Genomic DNA, 20310 nt, shown 5'->3' on the forward strand with positions numbered 1-20310 from the left:
TGATTCGGAAGTTACTAAAAAGGAAGTTTAAACTATAAAGAAACCAGTAAGTAGAAAGGAATGATGTAAAAAAAAGTTATTGGTAAGGAAGGATATAAAGAGTAATTTTGTATAAAAAAAGATCTTATATGATAAATTCTTGTCCTAGGGTAGAATGACTGGTTATTTAAATAAGCAGCAGTGTTAGACAAGTCAGAAAGTCCAAGTGTGTCAAACGTGGTCTAAGCTGTGATAATATTTGTAAAGGGTAATTTATAAAGGAATTTTGTATGTAATTAATTTGGCTGTCATTAAAAGAGAATTGTTTCTAATAGTCATTCTAGAGAACAGTCCCCTGTGTCAAAACAAGGTTTTCCTAAGATACAGATTTGCTCTTAGTAAAATTACAAAAATGTTTGCTTTTCAATTCTATAACCTGTTTCTTTGAAAAAAGTCACAGATTCTGATACTGTTAGGCCATGTCCCTAGTCACATCTTATCTTGAATTGTAACTCCCACAATTCCCATGTGTCATGGGAGGAGCTGGTGGGGGGGTTGGATCTTTCCCATGGTATTCTCTCGTGGAGTTGGGTCTTTCCCATGCTGTTCTCATGACAGTGAATAAGTCTCATGAGATCTGGAGGTTTTAAAAACAGGAGTTTTTCTGCACAAGCTCCCTTTTTGCCTGGTGCCATCCATGTAAGCTGTGACTTGCTCCTCCTTGCCTTTCACCACGATTGTGAGGCCCCCCCAACCAGGTGGAACTGTAAGTCCATTAAACTTCTTTCTTTTGTAAATTGCCCAGTCTTGGGTATGTCTTTATCAGTAGCATGAACACAGACTAATACAGATTCCTAACTCAAAAGTTCAACTGTTGTGTCAGGCTGCTATTAGCTCTCCCTTTGAGAAGGCCCACAAATAAGTGTCTTCTTCAGCCTTTTCATCAGCGTGAGTAATACTTTCTCCTCTTGTTTCCCATGGTTATTATGGCCTGATGCTAAAATATTTTATCTTAGAGACCTATAAAAGCAGTGTTTTCCCCTAGTATTACTTGAATCTGTACTCTTTGTTTTTCCTGATGTATAACCTTAATTTTGGCTTTTAGGTTTTGACTCTTAATATTGCTTAAAAGGGTTTTAAGGGATAATAAATGCCTTCCTACCTCCATTCCTGTCTGGCCTAGAATGCTTAATTCATTATAAGTCCCTTGGCTGAAGAGAATCCCAAAGAAACATGAAAAACTCAGGCAATGACAGGAAACAGGGGGTTAGACATGCTGCTTCCCCTTGAAATTTAGGCAAGGTGAAAAAGGTCTTTCAACATTGTGAAAACAAAGGATTGCCCTTTCCCACAAAAGAAAAGAATAGCTTCCCCTATTCAACCAGCAGACTTAGTATTACTGAAAACTTAAAAAAAAAAAAAAAAGGACCCCTCACCCACTCAATCAATTTCAGCTTATCATGTATTGTAAAGTATCCTCACTGCTATTAAAGTTCAGGGAATCACTAGCTGGGTATACCTGTCCAGGATGAAACCTGTTTCTTACAAGTCCCCACAGGTATTAGAGGAGGACACCATGACCTACACTTGTGAACCCCTGGAAGACTTAAAGCTTCTGTTTCACAAATGCACAGATAAATAACATGACAAGAAAGAGTATATGCAATAATAAACCACTCCTATTATTCTCATCTGTTTTTTTTCCACCTTTCCTAAGACCCTGATAGCTATTATTACTAAGTTTTGACCTTGCTTGTTTAACTTCTTAGTGAAGTCTGTGTCTTCTGGTCTGTGACAATTCCATGTGAAGATGATGGTGCATCATGCTCCCCACCCATCCACTTGTCTGACTTGGAGAATACAAACATCCTGCTATGGGGCCCCTTAGATCAGGCCCAGAGATATTATCTCTCAAACATTAGGCAGGGCCTATGCCCATAAAATCATGAGGAAGCAGTTATAGAAGGCAGACCTCTGCCCTTCTGCTGTTCCTTTAAGAGTAAGGGGCAATATCTAATCTCTGAGATGGAAATGAGGGCAGAGACCAGCAGACTTACTTCCCTATCCCTACAAGATGAAGTGAAAAAACCAGCAGGAACCAGCAGATGGTGACAAAAGCAGGTGCCTGGCCACCCTCGTTGCTCATTCACAGAAGACACTCCCATTAGTGCCATTACGGTTTACCAATGCCATGGCAGCAACCAGGAAGCTACTGGCCCTTTCCAAGGCTCGGAAGTTCCTGCCTCCTTCCTAGAAAGTTCTGAATAACCCACCCCTCAATTTGCATGCGATTGAAAGTGGGAACAAGTGGATATAAATGCGGTTCCTGACAGCCCACAAGTGCTGCTCTGGGCACACTTCCTATAAGTTAACCTGGCAAGGAGCAGTACTGTTCAATAATAAATTGCTAATACCAGGGGCTCACCCTTGAATTCTTTCCTGGACAAAGTCAAGCGGTTTTGGGGCTTGCCTGGCCACAAATTTGCAGAAACATGTGCATTCTATCTTATGTAATATATGACAGCTTTATTTGTTCCAAATAAATACCTGAGAGGATACAACTCTGTGGATTTGGCAGATAAAATGCTCTTATTATGTTTCCTTTAAAAACATTCATGGAAGGGGTGTCTTTTTTGGTGTGTGAGAAGATGATATTGTGAAATATCAAGGTAATCATTTACCTCCCAGGGACAAGCACACGCCTTTTACCCCATGACACTACCCTGATCGAGGGTACTAGAAGTGGCCTGTTTCCCCAAGTAGGGTTGCCGGGTTTAGCAAATAAAACCAGAGGATGCTAGGTTAAATTTGAAAATAACAGATAACAGTTTCGGTATGTCCCAAATATTGTGTGGGCTATACTTAAATTTATTGTTTTCCTGCGACTGAGCACCCTGTATTTTCTCTGGCATCTCTACCCGGAAGGAATGTGAAACCAAAAAAATCAAAGGACCAAATGCTTGGCCTCCAAGTTTAAGAATTGTGGATAAATTGTGCATAAAGCAGGAAATAGTGAAAAGAATACTTGCTGGGTTTTATTTTTCTGCCTGAGATGAGAAACATTCTGGAGTATGTTAGAAAGTGGCAAAGGTAACCCTAGCTGCTCCCTTCCCCTCTCTCTGCTCGGCTGTAGCAGGAGGGATCCAAAGGCAATAGACTCACCAGGTGCCGGTAGTCAGGGCGTGGGAGCAGGACATGGGCGTGGAGCACGACGTGGGTGCGGCTTTCAGCGGCTCCGCCCACCTGCCTGGCCCGCGTCCCTTCCCAGACAGCTGTGCGGCAGCAACCGGATGTCCCAGGGTTCCTCGCGGCCTCGCAGGTGCCCCAGGCCCGGAGCAGGCCTGTGCTGTCCTCGAGGGGCACCCTCAGTTGCTGTGGGTCCAACTCCACCTAAACCGTGGTCAAAGGTTGAGGGTGGGGGCTAGGGCCGACCCACTGAGAAGCGGCACGAGGACGCTGCAGTGAAGGGGAGGAGGGAGCCAGCCGCGCGGGAGCCCAGTCTAACGCCAGGTAAGCCACCGCCTTGCCTGCTTGCTCCCCGCCCCCGACGCCGGGCCTGAGGAAAGCAGGACCAATAGAACCTGTTGTCCCAAGCCGGGACACCCGAAACCGACGGGGTGAGAGTGCGAAGGAGCGGTCGTGAGTGGAGAAACCATTTCTGTCCTCGTATGTGGGAGTTTGCGGTGTGAGACGCGGGCGCCGGCCCCATTAGACAGTCACGCGGGCAGGGATAGTGCAAGGAGGCCACGACGCGTGCACGCACTCCCCCAGTGGGTCCCCGGCTCACCGGGTTTGCAGCTGGCGTTTGAGGCCAAGGTCAGCGAACTCGTGGCTGTGGCCGGCATTGGCCCGTGTCCTGCGCCCATGCGGGAACTCCCGTGCTAAGCCAGCTTTCCCGTCGACCTGACGGTGGGCTGTACCCCATCACCACCAGGGCCCATCCGATGGGCAGTGGGATGAGCCAGGCTCTCACCACCTGTGCGCCCAGGTGGCCATTAGGGACCTTGTGGAACCTAACGCTTATGCTGCGCCGGTTAGTAGCTGTTTGGCCTTAGGCAGATATTTCACATCTGAACCCACTTGCTCTTTTACAAAATGGAAACAGTCACGCCCGGTTCAGTGGGCCACTCTGCTGCGTAATTGAGATGATGCGCAAAGAGCCCATTCGGCGCCGTGCCTGGGACATAGCGATGGCGCCATATGCCAGCGTGGTAGAAGTAGTTTGTTCTTGGGCACCCCCCACCGCATCCTCCCACCGTCCCCCTTCCATGCTCTGGGTGTCTTCTATTCTGTTTGATTCAAATCACCTCGCCAAGAAGGGCTGTTCAAGTTTCCAGGTGGAACTGTTATGTAACTGTTTCCGGGATCATTGATTGCATTTTAGCCTTTTAGCTGATGGTAGAATGAAGCCTTCAGTTTATCAGTGGAGCTTGTTAGTGAGGAAGTTTTTGGAGCAGAGAGCCCTTCCCGGTTCTGAGGATCATAGCAGATGGCAGCTGCAGCCTGAGGGAGCGAGGTGGCACAACACCAGGCACTGGTCTGGGGGCCGCTCCTGGCACAGGGTGGTGCTCAAGTGTCTCCAGCAGTTGGCCAGGAGACGCCTGGATGCCGGGAGCTGGCGGGCAAAACACCAGGCAGCAGTGTATTTCAGGGTCACACTAGCAGATGTCTGTTTTTGGCCGGGGCAATTAGCCTCAAAGTGGAACGTCAGCAGGAAGAGAACAGGGCCTTCTCACAGGGACATGACTGATGTGCACTGGGTATGGTGTTCAGCTGCAAGAGAGGGAAGGCAGCTAATTAGATAAGCTAATACTACCTGGAGATTCGATGGATCCAGGTGGAGATGAAAAGAATCATAGCTCTGGGTAGGAAATTTTTGTTGTGGTTTTGATGCAGCCATCTTGATATAGAACAACAAGAAAAAATGTGTGTGGTTTTTTTTTTTTTAATTTTCAAGTAATGTGCACAATGGACTTTGCTGACCCAAAATGCGTCTCTGAACTTTATCCTTATCCCTGAGTGAAGCCCAAGGATGCAATTAGGCTGAGGATGTGATTAAGAGTATAAAGGGTGTTAGAGATAGGGTGAAAGTATTTGAGCATCATTGCTGGTAAGAAAATAAATGTTGAAAACACAGTAGCCTGTAAGTTTAGCTATGTCAGTGTATTCTCGTGTCAAGTGGCCATGTCATAATGTAGTTTCATGGATGAAGACAGAGCTTGGCAATTTTCTGGCCTGTGTGGAAGAGAGAGAAGGGACTAAACCAACTCCTCTGGATAGACATCTCGGGCATCTGTGATCAAGTGGGTTAGAGGAGGAAGGTCTCTGGAGGGCAAAATGGGTCCCTGAATGGGATCTGGAGTCTCAATGTTAATGACTTGGCTCACCCAGAGTACCACTGTGGAGTCGTTTCTGGGAGGGGAGAAATTAAATGCTACCACCTTGCATCTTATTGTAGGTGATGCTCAGTACAGGCCTTTCCTCCCCTCTGACACTCTTGCAGGGTGGGCCCAGCATTCCCATAACTCCTTCCGACGCAGTTACTCACGCTGCCCACATCTTTAGCTGGCCCCACCTCCTGGGAACAAGACCAGGATGAATTTGAACCTGACATGAGCTCCGAGTTGTCACCCACTGCTTCCCAGGACATGCTGCTGCTACTGCTGTGTCCATCTCAAGGACCTTTGCTATAGCCTTGGGCTTCTCCATTTCCCACTCCTAATTCTGCCCCGTCCCCCCCCACCCTTTTTTTTTTTTTTTTTATTGTTACTGCTTTCTCTAAATGTCACACCCAATATTGTGCTGTGTTTGAAATATACCTCTTAACCCGATTTCCCCTTCTGTGGTCTGACTGACTCTTTCTTCTTTGCTTACCTGAACTGGTTTAATTTCCTTGAAACATGTCTCCTAGCCCAGTGTTTTCCTCCTCTACTCAGTTCACTTCCCACTCTGATCCGTCCTTGGTTGACTGGTTGTTTTTGATGTTGGTGCTCCATATTTCCTGTAGACTGAAATCTCAAGGTCCCTAATTTGGAATATGGGGCCCATAACAACATAATGTCAGCCGCGTTTCCAGTGAAGTGCATTACCCTGTCTTCTGGCTCCCATCCACTCTAGTCAAATCTGGCTGCTCGCTGTCCCCAGCCACTCTGCACACCTACTCTGTATTTGCCGCAGTCATACTCTAGTTTTCGGCTTGGTGAAATCCTGCTTGTGTTGGGATTTCTGTCAATTTGGCTTTAGATTCTTTCCTGAAGCCTTCCTCACCAAAAATGCAATTCCTTCCCTTCTTTGGGTTCCAGAGTCCACACATATTCCTTGTTCATGATTTAACATGTTGAGTCATAATTCTATACCGTTTCTTTTACCAGTCTGTAATCTTATGGAGAGATGATGTCTCCAGAATTCTATAGGGCTTCCAATTCTCTACTAGTGTTTCCCAAAGTGTGCCTTAGGATGCTAGTTCTGTTGGCTGTTCATAAACACTGCTCTAGAACTGATTGTGTTGTAAATGCTGTTATGAATAGTTTGCATACAGGTAGGTACTGTTGTTGGTGTCCTGTGTTTCACAGATGATGAAACTGAGGAACTTGCTCCAGGTGCAAGCTAGTAAGTGGCAGAACCATGGTCAAACCCAGGGGCGTTGTTCCAAAGTCCATGTGCTTCCCTACAGCACTGCCTCACCCCTCCGGTTAAGAGGTATCACAAGATGACAGAGTTCCAAGAAGGAAAACGCAGTGTGCACTGGCTGAACAGGGTGAATGGGGTGGGTCTTTGCCACAGGGTGCAGAGCTGCCCCACAGCTTTTCTAAGGGACTGCATGTGGGCAGCTTCCAGGAGGACTGGGTTAATAGCACTCCTCTCACCTTCTTGGCTGCCAAGCTCATTTTTCCCCATAGATTATCTTGCAGGGTAATGTCTGTAGAATAAAGTATGGAAAACATTACTTCAGATCAGTGTTTCCAAATTCATACCACACTGTAAGTTTATGAATTATTCAGATTTTAACTCGGATGGTTGTAATTGTAGAGGTGTGTGACATATATTTATAATCACATTCTCAAGTGACAGATCCCCAATATTTCCTTGTTGGTTTGCTCTGGCCAACGTGAGGGGCTGCTTGCCCGTGATCCTCTCATCACAGGGCCAGGGGACTTGAGTTGGGAATCTCCCCTTTGCTGACACTGTCTCTGCAGAGTGCCATGTGCCAGGGAAGGCAGGCAAGTGGGCACCCACAGTTTGTTGCTACTGGGCGGAAGTTGAGGCTTTGAACAGGGATGTGCTGACACTGTAGTAGAGGCCAAATGGGGCACCTGCAGGGGCGATGCAGTGAGTGGGACACTGCCTTGGCTGATCTCACTGTTGCTCAGACTCCGTATCACCCCACTGGAGCTTAAACAGCTGTCCTGGGGGAGGATGAAAGACAGCAAGAGACGGCAAGGCGAGTGGGGAATGGAAGGTGGGCAGAACTGGGCTGTGGGGCATGGATTCCTGGAGCTCCAGGTGGGGGTGACTGCAGCATCAGCTCAGCAGGGCATTCTTCTCTTGCCAGAGCCCCTGTCCCTCAGGCCCACAGAGGCCCTGTCCTCCCTTACAGTTACCCCACCCAGCTACCCAGCCTCTTTGTGTTCCTTGAGGGGAAGGCACTCAGCATGTTTCAGTTCATAGTTTTTAAATATGCGAAGCTGTTGGTTGGATCCCATTTTGTAGACGGGGAAGAATGTGCCATAGTTGGCAGGTTGGGGAACATGACTGGAGCAGTGGGGCCACTTTGGTCAGCTCTGGCCTCAGTAAAGACATCGGTGTGTAGAAGCTTTAGGGGGCTCCCTGCCCTGTCTCCCATTGTCTTTTGTCCTCCCCAGGCTAGCCGTTTAAGCTCCCCCGGGCGATGCTGAGTCTGAGCAACAGTGAGCTCAGCCAAGGCGGAGTCCCATAGAGTTGTCTCTGAGTGCACAATCCGTGCGGGCACCCTGGGATGCAGTGTCTGCTGTGCAGGGAGAGAGGTTTGCCTGGACCATCCACTTGCTTACCTGTTTGAAGGGTTTTCTCCGCATTTGGCAGAGAAGCTAATTATGGCCAGACTTTAGAGGCATGGGTATGATGTGTTAACTGTGCACCCATGGCCCTGCCCCAGCATCTTCTGTGAGGTGGCTCTTTAATGTGTGTTTTGAACAGAGGAATGATTAGTGGTATGTGTTCTCACTCCGTGGTAGCTATTGATGTGTTGGGACACAGAACTAGGATCCAAGCCTATGTCCTGCGTGCCTGCTGCCAAATGGCATCCCTGTAGCAGTGGGGACCTTGTGCCTCTCCATGGCTGTGTGAATGGCTGGGTTGCATTGTGCAGGACGGGCTGGTGTGGTCCCATCTTGCCGCAGACACCTACTTGCCGGGCCCAACAGGAGCTGCCGTGGGAGATCAGGGAAGGGGGAGGATCTGCTTCTCAGGACTGCCTGAGTCAGGCGCCTGTCTCCACAGTGTTCTATTCATGTATACTTAATTCTGTGGCTCTTCTTATCTCTGAGATATTAAACTTCTGTCGAGAGGCAGTGTCTAGATATAAAATGTTCCTGAGAGGTGCAGAAAGAGATGGTGGGGCATCTGAGGTGGCTTGACCTCACTGCAGGCAAGTCCTCCATTTAGGGCCCCTTAGCTGAGGACCTCTGGGGCCACCAGACAGAGGGGGCTCACCATAGTGGTTCTCCCTTGTTCCCACCCATGCCCCAGGCCCCCTTGTTGTGGCTCCTGACTTTTGGCAGGACGTCTCCAGTTTCCATCCTCCTGAGTCCATCCACAGTTAAATAAGGAGGCCCTTTCTCCAGCCCCAGCATGGTCACTGCTGCTTCTGGGAGTCTCCTCAATCATCCAGCGTGTTTGAACCCTGACTAAATGGCAGGCACTGTGCAAGGCACAGGGGACCCAGTGATGGATGAGACACAGTCACTTCCTTCAGAAAGCTCACAGTCATGCTAGGAGACAGACACTTGTGACATAGAAACAGCATACAATAAATAGCAAATATTCTGTGGTATCTCAAAGAATGTGGGAAGACAGAAGCAGGTAGAGAGAGGAGGGAGGGGGAGAATGACCTCAAAGACGGTAACTGTTTGCTGCAGGGCTTAGGTAATGGTGAGTCTCTCTTAAGAGTCACCCTCTGCTAAAGCAATGGCTTTTCATCTTTGTGCTTTCAGTAGTAAAATCACTTTTCCAAACTTCTGCACAGATCACCAATAAATAAAACCAAAGCAGAGTGCATTTGTGAAACTGGGAGCAGGGTGAGGATGGGGGTGAGGGTGGGGGTCGAGTGCTCTCTGCCTGGCTGCATCCGTGCACCTGCAGTTTCAGAAGCCTGACCTCTGTTCTTCCCGAGGTGGTCATATACTGATTCAGTTTGCTGTTGTGGACCGCTCTGCCTTGGAAGGGCCTGGAACCTACAGGCTTGTCATAGGCAAATCTAGAGGTGATCTTGTGATTCCTGCCTTGGGCCCAAACTGGACAGCTAGGCTTTTCTTTTGGGGAAGGGATGCCTAAATAAGATCCAGGTAGGAAGGGGTGGATTAGAGTGAGGAATTGGTTTCCTTTTCCTAGTGTGGGTTGAGTTGGTGGCTTCCTGGAGTTGTGCGGTGTGTGAGCCTATAAGGGGAGGTGCTGCCAGTGGACAGTGTCTCTGAAAGGGGTCTGTTTGGGACTTGTCAGTGCAGAGAGCTCTGCTGGAAGAGCTGTGCTTTCTGGTCAGACCTTGTCTACAGTTCCCCAGGGAACCCAGGGAGCTTTGTGGGGCTCTTTGCAGGTGGCTAAATGGATACCTGCCGGGAGAAGGTAAGAAGCCAGAGGCCAGCAGAGGTGAGTTCAGCCAGGCTGGCACAGATGAGTTCTGTAGGCATGGCTGCTCCAACTCACCTGCAGCCTTGGAGAGCGCTCACAGCACCCTGGACCTTGAGCACATCATTTTCTGTGTATTGGCTTAGTTGATCCTCATAACAGCCCCATGCGTTAGGTATTATTTTTACCCTCCTTGAGCTAATGAGGAAATTCAGGCACAGAGGTTCCCTAGGTAATTAGTGGTAGAGCTGGCATTCACACTGAGGCAGTCTGGCTTTCCAGAGAATGCACTTGAGAACTTTCTATACATGTCACCAGCAGCTTCATGAGAGACGGGTCCTCCAGTTATCTCACAACTGGGGATTCTCATGTGCGGCTTCAGCTCTAAGTGACCAGTTGGAGAACACTGTATGTGTAGTTTAATATTAAACACCCTTCTGATGCAGGAATGTAGAAGCTGGTGCCAGGCTGCTTTGCTGACTGTAGAGAGAGGCTACAAGAACGGGAGTATTACTCAGAAAGCAGCTCCTGCCTGCGGTGACTTCCAGCTGCCTCAACCTGTCCCTCTGTGCTGGTCTCCCAGCATGCAGCCCCTGGTTAGGGAGACATGGGGGACTCTAGAATCAGGGCTGCAGACCAACAGGGGACTATGTTGGTCTTACTCCTTCTTCCCTAACTCAGCATGCTCCTACCCATGATGCCCTCGGCCGTGTGCTCTTTACAGAGGGGGGCTTTCTAGCTGTGTGCCTGACTGGCAAGGGAGTTCTGTGAAGGGGCACCCTACATGCAGGCAGCTCCTCGGTACCCGCACCCAGGTCTCGTGGATGACGGATCTGCCAGTGTTAAGCACCCCAGGCGCCCCAGCAGGTGCCCCCTCCAGGCCCTTGACTTTGACTGCCTTTTCCTGCTTCTTGGCTCTTTCTCTGCTTCCACACTTTCATTAGAAGTTTGTTTCTTTCTTTGTGAGAAACTTATGAGTAGGTGGTTTGTGGTGGGAGAAGGCAGAGAATGGAAGAATTCTGGATTATCTGTGGGTTTTCATTAACTGCTCTTTCTGTCCCTCATTACCAGGGATGAATAAGATTTGCTTTATAAAGGATCAGGATGCTTGTGCCATCTTGCAAGAAGTTGTTAAGGACTTTTTCTTAGAATCAAACATTAAGCTAGAAAAACAAATCCAACATAAAACCCTGAAGCAAAAAAGGAATCCAACAGAAAATGCCATTCTGTTCAAACTTATGGCCTGTAGGAAAAATTTCAAAAATATTCCATCAAAGGGCCAAGCAGCAGGCCTCCCGTTTAAGCTCTGCAACTGTTATAGGATGTCTCTCTCTCACATACTGCTTTGAAACATTACCCTTCTCATCCTGAATGATCAAATGCCTTCTCTCGCTGACTCTCATTCTGTGGTTCTGAATAGGGCAGCTATTGTTCTCCAGCAGGGCACGGTTTCAGTGTCACATCATTCTGGCAAAGTATTGACACAAACCAGCATTATTCCTGGATCTGCCTTTCTCTTTGGTCCCCTTTCTTCTGGGCCTAAAGAGATCACATCCAGAAAAGCAGTTGGGTTTTCTAGGTTGGGGCGGATGCTGAGCACTTCCTAGTGGGCTTTTTGGCCATGAAAGAACTGCTCTGTTCTGCCACCCATGGTGCGTGGGTAGAGACGCGCTGTGGTCCCGAGGCAGGGGATGGATTTCCAGAGGTCTCTTGGCTAAAATGCACTACGAAGAACTTTTGTTTCCAAAGTCAATTTATTGAATATTAAGTCATAAAGCCAGTGATATAATTTTAATGAAAAATATCCTGTATCACTCAAGACTTAAAAGAACAAAAATACCTTAGAAACACTGCTTTGAAAAATAATCACATTAACTTTACACACAACAAAGTCCTTTCTTAAGCTTTATTTAAGAAATCGAGTACTATATAGTTCAATATATATAAGACACATCCAGTATTGTGTTCCTGATAGCAAGTGCATAGATTTTGTTAAGATATCATTTTCACTCAATATAAACGTTTCATGGTCACATGAAGGTAATATTCCCAGTGATTTGCCCAAGCATGAGAGGAGAAAACAGAACACAGCAAAAATAGTGAACTACAACAGAGATGAAAAAACAAAAACAGCAAATTAGCAGAACAGTCGATTCCTGATAAGTGAATAAGCTGATTGTTTGGTCACAATGTTTTATTCACTTATCAGGAACGATTCACAGTACATTTATGTTCACTGTGTGTCCTAGCCTGCTAGCTAAGAGTCCGAGCCCCTCGGCCGTGGGCTGGGCAGCTTGTGTGGCTTCCATCAGCAGGGCGGGTGTTGACGGTGCTGCAATACAAAGTGGTCTGTGCGTGGCAAACTGATAACCTTGTTCACACTGCAGCAGGGTCATGCCGACTCAAAACTATGGGTCTGAATTCAGCAGGGACCAACTTGATAGTCATAAGTGCATAAAGGAACTAGCATTTTCATCCCGTTCTTTGGAGAATTATTTGTTGCCTTAGAAGAGCAACAAAAACTGGCTTTGTCTTTCTCTTCCTTTGCTTAGCATGAGTATTTTGTCTTGTGCCAAAAAGGTGGATCTATGTACTTCTAGATTTAAAAAATAAACACTTACACCTTGGAAATAATTTAGTCACCCCCCATACCTCCCAACATCCCCCTCCCACCTCCCTAATACAAAGAAATCACACCCTTAGCCATCCTTTCCCACTAATGTAGGCAGTGTGTTTTCAGAGGCAGACTGCTGAAGGCTATGAGGAGACTGAAAGCCGAAGTGGCGGCAGGAAGTGAGCTCCATCCGTGCAGGCTGGAGCTGGTGGCGTCAGCATCACTGAGGCAGCCAGCCCTGGGGAGGGAGCCTCCCTTCCTCCACCTCGCCAGTCCCCTCTATTGTTAAGCAGACTAGAAAATACAATCTCGGGCCAGAGGGGCTGCTGCAACGAGAGGGTAAAGAGCCTGAGCACCTACTGGGAGAGAGAGTTCACTGGCACCCAGAGGAAGGCTGCCAAGTGCTGGGTGGCCTGAGTCAGACAGAGCTTGTGCGTCTGAAAATAGTGGAAGGAGAGATAAGACAGAGGGAGCAAACATCGACGGAATCTTGTAAGAGCACTTTAAGAGCAATCAGATTCCTGAGCATAGGCAGAACAGGGCCTGTGGCTTCAGTCTGTGAGGGCATAGAAGGAACAGTATTTGATAACTGGCCTTGGGGTGACAGTGGTGATGAGACCTACTCTGAGCTCTTATGTTCATCCAGAAGGGAGTGTGTGAATGCGTATGGCATTATTACCTCGTGTTTGGAAAAGGACAGTAAACTATGAAGACAACTTGAATGTGAGAAACTTGACCTCCCCGTGCCCGCCGCCCCCCAGACTGAGTAGGGCTTCTGTTTGAGCCCTTGGAAATACTTCTTTTCCGTTAGTGTTAATAATTAAAGCTGCTCCTGGATTCAATTAGCTTGTAGAAATAAATAATTTAAATGACTTTTCTATACATATCTTTTGATTGATGGCAACAAATAGACTTAAGTTTAACCCTTTTCACATCTTCTGTTCACCAGCTAAGTTTATTTGTCTTGCCTAGAGAACTCACCTCTTTTAGAAAGGTGATTAGTGTCTATGAAGAGTTTAACTGTACTGATGTGGCTTTGGCCTCGTGGGTATAGAGGAAACCCCAGCAGCAGTTTGGAATGTATGTTAAGAACTGCAAGGATAGACTCATGAGGGAGGAGAGAGAAGGTGAAATTAACCTGTGTGGTCAAGAGACTGCAAAACACCTTGGCAAATCCAACCCCGTAGGCAGTTACTGAGGTGAACTGTAGAAAAAAAGTGTGTAAATCTTGGAAGCAGGAGTTCGAGTGGGCGGTTGTACATAAATCAAAGGTGGCTGTTGTGCAGTTTCCCCTTTCCCAAATCAGATATTCACTTAAGTGGAATCGACTGTATCTTTTTACACAACATAGAGAAAAAAACAGATACGTGAAACAGTGAGGTGTGTAGATGTATCACCAACACATAATGACTACCAACAATACAACACGCAGAGAGAGAAACAAGTATTAGGAAAATGGTTTAATATTGGAGACAGAAGCAAAAAACTGCATCACACAATAACATACATTACAAAAATAAGTTTGACTGTATCAACTACACGGTTATGTTCACAATGAGGACAGAAGAATCAGAAAAAACTTTGATCTAAACAGCAAAAAAGCAAACCCTAAAGTTTTAACTAATACATTTATCCACTTAAAGTGACTGAGTACTTCTAAATCTAATTACCTTATTGTGTAACTGCACAATACAGAATAAAAAGTGAAACTTACCGCTGTTATTTTAAGACAAAATTCTAATGCTAGATATAAGCAAAGGGAAAAAAGAAATCAAGCCAAAGTTTTTAATTCTCAAAAGAAAAGCAACTTTCTTTCTATCAACCCAAAATCAAACTTGAAATCAGTCATTGTCAGGGGCCCACCAGAGTAAGCCCCCAAAATTTCCATTTTTTAATCTCCAGTATAAAAAGTTCCACTGGTACAAAATGCGTAAGTACAATCAGTTGTAGAAATAGGAAAGCCTGCGTATTTTTTTTTTTTTTTTTTGGCTCAAATTCCATCAAACAACAAAATCCAAATGCATCAATAAAACAAACAATACTCAAATGGTCTTACAGTTTCCACTAGGGTGCATTAACTTTGGCTTTTCTCAGACAATATTTAAAAACTAGTTTGTAATTCTAAACAAAATGATTATTAATCTATAAACATCAATTCTCACAGCACAAAAAAAACACAAATACATTTTTTGTATGACATTATTCAAAAAGGTAATGAAACTACAAGTTTTTTTTAAAATTTTATTTTTTTAATTAGCACTTAAGATAATAAAAACAAACAGTGAAATGATTCCAGAGTAGCACAAGCCAAAGAACTCTAACCCCTATGGTGAAAGAAAGATGAACTCATTAAGCCTTTGAGGACTGCCATTGTATCACAATTCTCTAATTTAGATTACAAATAACTATTTTCTACATTTGATTAAAAAAGCAGTTTCCCTGTGTGTTTTCTTCTGGCACAGGCCCTTTGCACCCTTGCAGCTTTGTCCTTTTGATACTAAAAGATCAAGTGGATAGAAGGACAGTTTGTCTCTGAAGGAGAAAGTTATCTTTTAGAGAAGGGCAAAAAAGGACTTTACCCCTCATGTCCTCTCTTGGTTACTCGTGCAGAAGAAACACTCGACTGGGAGTGCTGGTCCTGAGCCTCCTGTCCCCTGCCCTCAGTGTTTCCTCTGGGGGAGATGCATGCAGGTGGGTTGAGAGGGAAATGGGGAGGGGCATCTGCTTCAGTAAGGAAATCAAAATTGTTTTTCGTTGAGCTTTATTTAATTGATAAGGAGTTTCAGAATGAAATAGTCTTAGAAATTCAAGTGGTGGGCTCTTGTGTTTCCATGTATGTGTCGACACACACCGTGTTCTCTGAGAGACAGATGTGGTAACTGTTGTTACTAAGCTGATTGCTGCAGGAAGTACAAAATAGCCCTCAGAGGATGAAGGAAGGCCCCAGCAGTAGTAAACACGTGTGACGATAATACAAATCATGTCATTGTAAGTGCATGTGCTTTAAGAAGGAAACGTTTGTTGTTATTAATTTTTTTTTTGCATCAGTAGAGGCTAGTCCTTTCCATCCCAGGGCTATCACATCCACACACACTGATCCTAACAGGGTGCTGAGCATGGAAGGGGAGCTGAGATCAAGAAGCTTCCGGGGCATGCTAGAGAGGAAGGCTGGAGTTTGTGTTGGGGCAGTAGGCATGACATTAGGATTTGTCAAGACAGCAAGGTACCTGTTCACAGAAAGTCATATGGCACTTTAAAAAGTGGCAGCAGGAATTGGTGCTAGGTATTTGGTCAGTAAATTGTGATAAAGAACTGAGCTTTACTTAGATGGTCAGTCCCCTTATAAATGCGTTCAATTAAAAAAAAAAAAAAAAAGAAGGCTGGGAAAGGGCGATGGGCTTCTAACTCCAGACACCTGGTATATTCAGAGGTATCTACTGGGGTCGGAGACGCCCCAGCATAATGGCTGATTAGAAACAGTATTTAGGAGTAGTTAAGAAACAAAAGCAAACCCCTCAAAAGACTATCCTGCCACAAAGTCGTTTTAGTACACAGTATATGAAAATATTCTAGACTAGGACACACTGCTAAATGTGATCTCAAAAGCATACAGGATTGTTAGGTGCTGAATCCACCTCCGTTTTCCCTCTCGGTTTATCCAATTAAAACTCCAGAGGAATTCTAGTAGCACGGTAGGAATTCTTTTCCAAAAAACAATGAGAAATAATCAAAAGTAGTGTAGGATTTTTTTTTTCCCCTTTAGATTGGCCTCATGGAATCTTTTGGATCTTAATTCTTTTGGATCTTAACCAAAGAAAAAGTAGGCATCGGAAACAACTTAGAGGACAGATGCAGGGAAAAATATCCAAATTAGAAACACCCCAAAACAAACTCAAATCATGACAGTAGAAAATGTTAACATTCCAGATAGCTCTGGGTAGAAAGGGTTAAAAGTTCAAAACTTTCTCACCTTAGAGGTTTCCATAGATTATGAAGAAAATACATGGTGAGGTTGCCTTCATAGCACTGATGTGCGGAGTGGTTAAAAAAGTGGGACATGGGCACTTATACAATGTCTTACAAAAAACATCAGAGAAATAACAAACAATAACAATTTCAGGCAACAAGACCACAGGATAGCAAGTTAACAAACTTTTTAACCTTTTTTTTTTTTTTTTTAAATATTAGGGATTTATACAAAACACATAATAAAATACCCATGTTATCAAATTACTTCTCACAAGAAACACACTGAAGCTCTAGGAAGGAAGTACCTTTGGAATTTGGCACTATATATTTTCACTTTTTTTCTTTAAAAGAAAAAACAGATCACATTTTGCTGAACACAAACACATCTAAATAGTTCACAATTAAAAAAAATGACATCAATGCTTCACAAGCCAACACAAAACTTATTCTGGAATAGGTTTTTTTTTTTTTCCCTCACATGAAATTTGTTTTAAGCAAACAACATTTTTTTTTTTGAAATTCTTTTTTTTTTTTTGTATTAAGTAAACCAATTCTAAACTTGTCTTATCAACAAAGAACATTAAGACCATAAGACTCATGATGAAACCACAACTTAATTCACAGAAGCACCAACATAACACAGTTTACAGTAACCTTTCTCCTGTACATTGAAACAGTATAAAATATAGGTAATTTCATGTGCATTAAACCATGGATTGTCTAACTGTGAGTTCAGCAAAAGGTGACACAAATAGGTAGCATTTGCCCCAAAACAGGGTAAATATTTTTCTTATACTAATCTACAAAAAGTGGTTCTATATATATATCTTAATGAGAAAGTGAGCCACCTAAAATGGCCTTATCAAAAAACTTTACACTGCCTGAAAAATGTAAAAACTATTACAGACCTCTAGAGACTTAAAATCAGACAGTTTTTTTCTCAAACTGTTTTTGGAAGTAGTCTGTTAGAAACCAACATTCTGTGTCCCTGGACACATATTGCTATTGTTACCAGTGACCGGGAAGAATGCCAATCCCTGTATAATACTTTCAAGTCTGTTTTATGAAAAGAAAAAAAATAAGAAAAAAACATTTTTGCCACAGGTTTTTTCTATAATGAATTTGTCTAATAAATTTCAGTCTTGCATGAATGCAGCAATGTTTTTCACATTGACTTCCCAGAATTCATAGCTAGATGAGGTCACATGCAAATTTCAAAGGTCAAACTAGATCAAAGGTCAGTAGGAGAACCAAATATGATGTGAGGTCAGAAAGACATCAGAAACAATGACGGGACGATGAAACTTTTTTTTTGAGACGCCACAGGGACATGCTAGGCAAACGATGAACTAACGGGCATGAAGATGTCTAGGGAAAAAACAAGAGTAAAAAGTTACACAGAATCTATGCAGCAGCAACAAAATAACTTTTAAGGGTGCGGGAGAAAATCTAATGCAAATCTTCCATTATTAGGGAGTGTCCGAGCCATTCACATAATTTGCATTTCTTACACTCTTTATCCACAGCACAATGAAACCCCAAGAGAATCCATCTGGAGAGAGTGAGAGGGGATGGATTCTGGATGTTGTGGGGTGAGGGACAGGGGAGAGGGTCCAGTTTCAACAAATGTGACATACGGGGAAAGTCAGACGACTGAACTGTAAACTAGATAATGGAAGTTACGAACAAAATCATCACACAGATACAAACAACGAGAAGATAAAGCATGAACTTTAGGTCTAGGGTTCAACGGTGAAAAAAAGCCCATTCCTAGAACAATTCCTCTAGAGACTACTTCAGAAGGTTCTAGCTAGACAGAGAACTGCTCTTTAGGTACCCAATAAGTTAACAATAGGCAATAAATAACTTCCATTATTTCTGAGGCAGTAAAAATTTTGTATAAAAATAGAAATGCTTTTTTTACAAATAAAATTTACAGGCCTGTGGCTTTCTTTTTTATTTATGTATTTATGTATTTATTTATTATTATTAAATTTATCTTTCAAGAAACATCAAGTATTTTCACTCATTTTTATTTTTTAAACCCTGTAGCTTTAAGAAACAGATCTCTAAATCTTTTTGTACATTAATCCTTTCTAAAAACTAAAATAAAACAATAACAAAGTAGACAACCAGTGTAATAATTTGACCAATAAATGTTATGTTTCTTTGAACCCTAAAATAAAATCCTACTTAGTAAAACAAGCCGATGTAGTGGAAAGACGTGTGGTTGGAGTAAGTGCTTCTCCTGGCTTCTCCCTCTCCTAGGCCACCACGTTAACCTCTAAGTGCCGGGCCCTCCCTCCAGGGGCGGGTGCCGGACAAGGAGGGGTGAATTCTCCAGGCAGTGCTCTCGGGGCACCAGTGGTTTCAGAGTTAGAATTGCACATTAGCGTTTGTTTGCCTTTTAAATTCTCAAGATGCCATTTATTTGTGTATATGCTTCTCTTTAAAAAAGCAAAAACAAAAAAAATTTTAAGAAAAAGGTAAAAGGAGATTCAAATTGCAAAACAAAGGAGAATACAGTGGCACAACTGGAGGAGGAATTTACTCAATAGAAACAAGGTAGGCCAAGTTTTAATTATGGCAAACTGGGTAGGGGAAGTGGGTGGGGACATGGAGGCCTTATTGTAAAAATAACCGTCTCTCTTGGTAAAAGTTGGCAATGTGGTCCTCCTCTGCCTTTCCTGTTGAGACAGGCTGGCTCGTGGGACTTACCCTAAGAAAGCTAAAATGAGAGCAGGGAGCCTCTGGGGTTGGGATCAGTAAGGTTTGCTGTCGTTTTTGGAGCGCTTCAGCTGCACCTTCAAGCGTTTCATGCCGATCTGAAAGCCATTCATAGCCTGGATAGCAGCTTGTGCAGAGACTGGATTGTCGTAGCTAACAAAACCTGGAAAACACCAAGGGTGGGAGTCAGACTGGAGAGGGACCCCAGCAGAAAAGGAAGCCAGGGCTCTGGGGAGGGCTCAAGAGGCAGCATGGGGTGGCAGCCCCACAGGTTCGCCAGTGCTCTGCCCTACTGATTGTGTGTCCACCATGAGTGGACAATGATGCAAGCCCATTGAGCAGCTAGACTGAAAGGTAGTCCGAAGAACACACCCCTCCCCAGAACACTGAAGTGTCAGACACAATTGTTTGCGGGAATTCAGTTCCATTTACTGAAGTTGCTGAAATCATTGTGTTTCAAGTCTCTCAGCATCTTTCCGAGAGAACCCCAGGTATGTAAATGCTACTCAGCTACTCATACAAGAAGTGGCATAACTATTTCAGGGCTGCAGGGGCTCACATGTCCCAGCCAGGTGAGGCCAACAGGCAGGCTTGGGAATGGCTGGAGAAAAGCAGATCCTGTCAAGCCCCTGCTTCACTCCAGCTCTCCATGGTCTGTCACACAGAGCCCACACCTGTTTGCCTGGAGGATGGATCAATTAGCGAGTTAACTCTACCGGTTGGGACCAAGGAGACTAGGGAAGTGCTGGGCCTTTCTCCTTATCTCACTTTTCAACAGAAAGTAAATTGCTACCTGGGAAATCTCAAAGTCTGGGGGCATAAACAGTCAAGGGCTTAGAGCTTAATCATCTGATGAGAATTCCCCATGTCTTACTCTGTAGCAACTACCTCTACCAAAAACAGCAGGGAGGGCATGCTTTTGAAAAAGGACTACTGCTACTCTGCAAAGACCCAGAGACAAGAGGACCTCAGTCTCAGAGTCTGCTCTAGCACTGGGCGGTGGCAGCAGAGGTGCAGCAAGGCTGTGGAGGGGGGTGACAGGAAGTTATTGTCCTCATTTACTTTTAGGTGTGAACGTCAGCTGTTCAGAAGGTTCTGTACTAAGCACCTCCATCCATCTGCTATTAAAGATAAAGAGAAAATTCCTTGACAAACTGGAGGAGGAAGAAAAGGACATGACTTTCTGTACATTCTCAGCT

General features: G+C 44.6%; 1 protein-coding gene across 33 annotated transcripts in view; it reads right to left on the reverse strand.

Annotated features, from left to right (window-relative positions):
* Positions 1 to 11536: 11536 nt before the first annotated feature.
* Positions 11537 to 20310, reverse strand: part of CELF2 (CUGBP Elav-like family member 2) — an 854288-nt gene continuing 845514 nt past the window's right edge. For 14 of the 33 annotated variants that reach the window (XM_074405050.1, XM_074405048.1, XM_074405046.1 and 11 more), the window contains 2 exons: positions 19103 to 19274; positions 11537 to 17752 (listed from right to left, as the gene is read on the reverse strand). In XM_074405050.1, the coding sequence (XP_074261151.1) occupies positions 19147 to 19274 (128 nt within the window). In that variant the 3' untranslated portion in view covers positions 11537 to 17752; positions 19103 to 19146. Of the gene's footprint in view, positions 19275 to 20310 lie in introns of all 33 variants that reach the window. The other 19 variants (XM_074405053.1, XM_074405047.1, XM_074405055.1 and 16 more) reach the window with 2 other exon arrangements.

The sequence above is a fragment of the Saimiri boliviensis genome, chromosome 8 (genome assembly GCF_048565385.1).
Source record: "Saimiri boliviensis isolate mSaiBol1 chromosome 8, mSaiBol1.pri, whole genome shotgun sequence".
Lineage (NCBI taxonomy): Eukaryota > Metazoa > Chordata > Mammalia > Primates > Cebidae > Saimiri > Saimiri boliviensis.